At 39.3% G+C, this 6,420-nt stretch overlaps 1 protein-coding gene across 1 annotated transcript in view; it reads left to right on the forward strand.

Moving 5' to 3' along the window:
- Positions 1 to 2,327: 2,327 nt before the first annotated feature.
- LOC112071871 (B-cell receptor-associated protein 29) overlaps positions 2,328 to 6,420 on the forward strand; it is a 17,147-nt gene continuing 13,054 nt past the window's right edge. Inside the window, 3 exon segments of the mRNA XM_070439544.1 lie at positions 2,328 to 2,390; positions 3,176 to 3,284; positions 5,932 to 6,032. Of these exon segments, the coding sequence (XP_070295645.1) occupies positions 3,193 to 3,284; positions 5,932 to 6,032 (193 nt within the window). The 5' untranslated portion in view covers positions 2,328 to 2,390; positions 3,176 to 3,192.

The following is a 6,420-nucleotide window of genomic DNA, read 5'->3' on the forward strand; positions in this document are numbered from 1 at the left end:
ACTGTACAATTATCATGAACAAATTGATACGGAAGGTAGGAGAAGCAATACATTAAAGTAGTTCTACATACTCAAAATACTTTCATTGACCCAGTAATTGGTGATCCCCCAAAATAGTTGAGATTAGAGGTCGACCGATTATGATTTTTCAACACCGAAACCGATACCGATTATTGGAGGACCAATAAAAGCCGATACCGTTAATCGGCCAATTTTTATATACATATATTTGTAATAATGACAATTACAACAATACTGAATGAACACGTATTTTAACTTAATATAATACATCAATAAAATCAATTTAGTCTCAAATTAATAATGAAACTGTCAGAGTCGTGTGTATAGGTGGCAGGGAAGTCAGGCGCAGGAGAGTTAAACGGAGTTTAAATGGAGACTTTTAATAAATGTCCACTTAACATGCTCCAAACACGAAAATGTACATACATAAAATAAACATGGGTACGAGGACCCGTTGCGCACCTATACACCAAGAAACAACACTTGACATAAAACAATCTCTGACAAAGACATGAGGGGAAACAGAGGGTTAAATACACAAGAGGTAATGGATGGGATTGAAAACAGGTGTGTGGGAAGACAAGACAAAACCAATGGAATATGAAAAATGGATCGATGATGGCTAGAAGAACCGGTGACACTGACCGCCGAACACCGCCCGAACAAGGAGAGGCAACGACTTCGGCAGAAGTCGTGACAGAAACAGGTTCAATTTGGTTTAAATAACGCAAAAACAAAGTGTTGGAGAAGAAAGTAAAAGTGCAATATGTGCCATGTAAGAAAGATAACGTTTAAGTTCCTTGCTCTGAACATGAGAACATATGAAAGCTGGTGGTTCTTTTAACATGAATCTTCAAAATTCCCAGGTAAGAAGTTTTAGGTTGTAGTCATTATAGGACTATTTCTCTCTATACCATTTGTATTTCATATACCTTTGACTATTGGATGTTCTAATAGGTACTTTAGTATTGCCAGCCTAATCTCTGGAGTTGATAGGCTTGAAGTCATAAACAGCGCAATGCTTGAAGCACAGCGAAGAGCTGCTGGCAAATGCAGGAAAGTGCTGTTTGAATGAATGCTTACGAGCCTGCTGCTGCCTACCACCGCTCAGTCAGACTGCGCTATCAAATCATAGACTTAATTATAATATAATAACACACAGAAATACGAGCCTTAGGTCATTAATATGGTAGAATCCGGAAACGATCATTTCGAAAACAAGACGTTTATTCTTTCAGTGAAATACGAAACCGTTCCGTATTTTATCTAAAGGGTTGCATCCTTAAGTCTAAATATGCTGTTACATTGCACAACTTCAATATTATGTCATAACTATGTACAATTCTGGCAAATTAATTACGGTCTTTGTTAGGAAGAAATGGTCTTCACACTGTTCGCAACGAGCCAGGCGGCCCAAACTGCTGCATATACGCCTGACTCTGCTTGCACAGAACGCAAGAGAAGTGACACAATTTCCCTAGTTAAAATAAATTAATGTTAGCAGGCAATATTAACTAAATATGCAGGTTTAAAAATATATACTTGTGTGTTGATTTTAAGAAAGGCAATGATGTTTATGGTTAGGTACACATTGGTGCAACGGCAATCCTTTTTCGCTAATGCGCTTGTTAAATCACCTGTTTGGCGAAGTAGGGTGTGATTCAATGATAATTAACAGGCACCGCATCGATTATATGCAATGCAGGACACGCTACATAAACTAGTAATATCATCAACCATGTGTAGTTAACTAGTGATTATGTTAAGATTTAATGTTTTTTATAAGATAAGTTTAAGGCTAGCTAGCACCTTACCTTGGCTCCTTGCTGCACTCGCATAACAGGTAGTCAGCCTGCCACGCAGTCTCCTCGTGAAGTGCAAGGTAATCGGCCATGATCGGTGTCCAAAAATGCAGATTACCGATTGTTATGAAAACTAATTAATCGGCCATTCCGATTAATCGGTCGACCTCTAGTTGAGATGTTACGTATCTCAAGGTTTAGTTTGAGCCAAAACATCAGCAGCTTTATTTGCAGCGAAATGGTTAATATCTCTCTAATATGGAATATTAGAGAGGCCTAGATCCTAAGTCCACAGTCTAAATGGCAATGCCTTAATACTATGAACCTTATTTATGTGTTACCTTCAACACAACGACAGGGGTTTACTTTCAGCTTAATACCGCATGGTGATGGCTTTATTTATGGGCATCTTGTTCAAGTTGCTCTCAGGTGACGTCAGGGCTTAAGAGGCTGGGCATGAACAGCTGTTGTGCAGGGCGGGTAGTGGGGGTGGGGGGGGGGGGGGTTCAGAGAGGGGGTGGGGGTATGTTCCGTCCTGGTCTAGTTCTAATCTACCATATTTGTCGGGTAAGATTCCAACTCTATTTCTGCTTGTTTGGGTGTGTCGACGTGGTTCCCATGTACAGTATAGAAAGCAAGATAACGTACTGTTGATTTGACAAATGATCTTTAGGTGGTCAACTGTGGCGAAGTTAGAAAATAACTTGAGATATAAATAGCATTTGGCTGCACTGTATTTGTAAACGCGTGTTAACAGTATGCCACTCGCGCTGTAGAGCAGTAGGAATAGTTATAGACTATTTCTGGTGTCTCTAATGTTTTACCAAAAGCAACGTTTCGGTATTCATTGTTATGATATCTCCACAGTGCCCACACTGTTACGTAGCTAAATAACCGGTAAAGAGTTTCTCTACTGGTCAGATCAGGGAAATTCACTCAATTGATTCGATTTTTAAAGGAATTTGTAAATGTTTGCATTGTTTGCATTTGGTTCCAATTCCATTCATATTTTCAACATGGACTCAGTGATAGGAAATAACACGAAACAAAAACAAAAGTATACTATATTCAGGTAACACGTGTATAATCAATATGTTATCCCTCTGTAATAACTTGTAATCATCACGCCACTGTTACCTAGTATAGATTAATAAGAAGTGAATAGTCAGTGTATTGTTGGTCTATCGTCCCTCGCAGTCTTTTTCTGYCAGAACCATATGACACAAACACAGATTCAGGAGACTTGTGATGTTTTGTACATAATAACAAAAAAAATGTAGCTCAGTTTTGCCTGCTGGATATTGAATTGTGCATTTTATGTATGTATTTACAGTGTTGTTGTTTCTCCACAGTAAACTCCCAGCATAAGATGACTCTCCAGTGGACTGTGGTGGCTATCTTCCTTTATGTGGAGATAGCTGTCATTCTGATCCTTTGTCTGCCTTTTATATCTGCCAAGAGGTACTGTGGGGAATCATATCCTAGCATTTAACCAGGTTGAAGCGTTAAGCCTTCTTTTGTGACATTTGGCCAAAACTGTAACRTTTACAGTCCAATCCCAAACTATTGGCACCCTTGATAAAGATAAGCAAGACAAAATGTCTGTGTCTAATAAATAATACAAATACTGAGCTCTATTGTATGCTAAAAAAACATGGGACATTTATATTATTTTATACYAATACAGTTGAAGAYGGAAGTTTACATACACTTAGGTTGGAGTCATTAAAACTCGTTTTTCAACCACTCCACAAATGTCTAGTTAACAAACTATATTTTTGGCAAGTCRGTTAGGACATCTATTTTGTGCATGACACAAGTCATTTTTCCAACAATTGTTTACAGACAGATTATTTCACTTGTATCACAATTCCAGTGGGTCAGAAGTTTACATACACTTAGTTGGCTGTGCCTTTAAACAACTTGGAAAATTCAGGAAAACGATGACATGGCTTTAGAAGCTTCTGATAGGCTAATTGACATCATTTGAGTCAATTGAAGGTGTACCTGTGGATGTATTTCAAGGCCTACCTTCAAACTCAGTGCCTCTTTGCTTGACATTATGGGAAAATCAAAAGAAATCAGCCAAGAACTCAGAAAAAATGTGTAGACCTCCAAGTCTGGTTCATTCTTGGGAGCAATTTCCAAACGGCTGAAGGTACCACGTTCATCTGTACAAACAATAGTATGCAAGTATAAACACCATGGGACCACGCAGCCGTCATACCGCTCAGGAAAGAGACGCATTCTGTCTTCTAGAGATGAACGTACTTTGGTGCGAAAAGTGCAAATCAATCCCAGAACAGCAGCAAAGGACCTTGTGAAGATGCTGGAGGAAACAGGTACAAAAGTATCTAGCAGTGAACCGGGCACGAAAGTGTGTTCGCTCCTCATACCGAAGTTCTGTACGAACTCACATTATAACTCCATAGGAGAAAGCGGCGGGGTCTAGGGCGCGGTGTGCAAAAAACCACCATGAGTTGCGACAGATGCCTTTTCTACATTTCTTCGAGAAAAGCAGCCCTCCTGTGCATATGAAAGCGGAGGAGAGTAGAGAGTTGTTAGTGGCGCGAGGGGTGAGGCGCATATTATGTAGAATAGAGAAAATACCAGGCGGAGCTTGTCACGCCCAAACATGTTAGTCTCATCACACATTCCGGACCGAGCGCCCGGCCGGGAGTTAACAGTGGGTCGTGAAAAAAGGTGGGTGATTTCAGCGTGTGTAGTCTGGCGTCGCTCTGAACTGTCGCACAGTGCCTGCACTCTAGTCGTGAGCTAAAATGATCGCCAAACTCTATGAGGATAGAGAGAATTCCTATAGGGAATTATATTGAGCAATCTCAAACATCAGTCAAGAGCGTTAATATTCGTGTTGTGCCGTCCTCCCCACACCCGGGCGCTCTCCTGCCCATCCTCCCAACATCCCTCTCCCCGCTGTGTGGCAAAAATTCACAAACAACAAAGTTCAAGGGTTTGATTGGCCACAAAACAAAGAGCGCGGCTGACCGTCAAATCTTTCTGAGGGAGAGGCACTGGGGCAAACTTAGTTATAAGCGTTCCGCATGTTTATTCCTACCAGCTCAAAGTCTGTGTGAACAACTCGCCACTCTGCCGGAAATGCCTAAGAAATCCACGCCCGAATCTCTGGTTGTGGTGGTGAAGCGTGTTGGAAGGCTACCCGAAGGTTTAAAGACACCAAGTTAAACAATTTAAAGCAATGCTACCAAATACTAATTGAGTGTATGTAAACTTCTGACCCCGGAAGTGTTAAATAATTATAAATAAAAAGCTGAGAATAAATCATTCTCTCCCTATTATTCTGACAGATATTCACATTATGTAAAATATAGTATGTGGTGATGCTATGGACCCTAAGACAATAGTCGATTCTGTTTACTAGGATTAAATGTCAGGAATTGTGAAAAACTGAGTTTTGGCTAAGGTGTATGTAAACTTCCGACTTCAACTGTATATACAATTCAAATACTGAGCTATAATGTAGCAAACAAATTGGGTAATTATATAATTTTTTACTAATAGAATTGATCAGAGAAAGACATTTTCTTAAACAAGTAACAATTTTTTTGTCTCAAAAAGTTAGGGGTTAAAATTATTGATACCCCTAAAAATTATTATAAATAATGTAGTCAAAAGTTTAGTATTTGGTCCCATATTTCCTAGCACGCAATGACCACATCAAGCTTGTGACTTTACAAACTYGTTGGATGCATTTGCAGTTTGTTTTGGTTGTGTTTCAGATTATTTCGCGCCCAATAGAAATTAATGGTAAATAATGTATTGTTTCATTTTGACGTCACTTTTATTGCGAATAGAATATGTTTCTAAACACTTCTATATTAATGTTACCATGACTACGGATAATCCTGAATGCTGAATGTTGATGAGTGAGAAAGTTACAGAGCATCAAAGATCATCCCCCCAAGACATGCTAACCTCTCACCAGGTTAGCATTTCATGGGGAGTATGRTCTTTGACCCCTCTGTAACTTATTTACACAGCCATATACAAGGAACCAAGTAACTTTGGTTTAATCCCTTGTTGTCTGTAACTAGTCATTCTCTAAGTTTCTAACTCTTACTTTTTGCAGATGGCGATCACTGTTCAACCTGAGTCTATGGAACTGGTTCACTCCGTATTGGAACAGGGGATTCTTTACCATGATACTCATCCTCATCATTCTCTTCTGTGGTTAGTCATCATACTTRCAGTATATTGGATGGGTCTTTGGTATGGCAACACTGAGTCTATTGTAGATAGATAGTCAGAAAGTTTCCCATAATGACACCTTTTATAGGATTTGTGGGTTAATCTCCTTGTTCTATAGTTTCATCTCATAGTCTAGTGACATATTATACACATTACAAGACATACAAAGGCATATACATGCTTATATCAACAAGTTATAAAGCATTATACCTGGCTTTACACAGTGTTACAATCAGTCCTGTAGTCCAGCGATCCCCAACTGGGGACCAGCTGGGGATTTTATTTGGCCCCAAAAGTGTTAGTTTTTATTGTTGGACATAAACTACTGTGATTATTATTATTTGACCATGCTGGTCATTTATGAACATTT

This window comes from Salvelinus sp. IW2-2015, unplaced genomic scaffold (genome assembly GCF_002910315.2).
Source record: "Salvelinus sp. IW2-2015 unplaced genomic scaffold, ASM291031v2 Un_scaffold1753, whole genome shotgun sequence".
In the NCBI taxonomy this organism is placed as follows: domain Eukaryota; kingdom Metazoa; phylum Chordata; class Actinopteri; order Salmoniformes; family Salmonidae; genus Salvelinus; species Salvelinus sp. IW2-2015.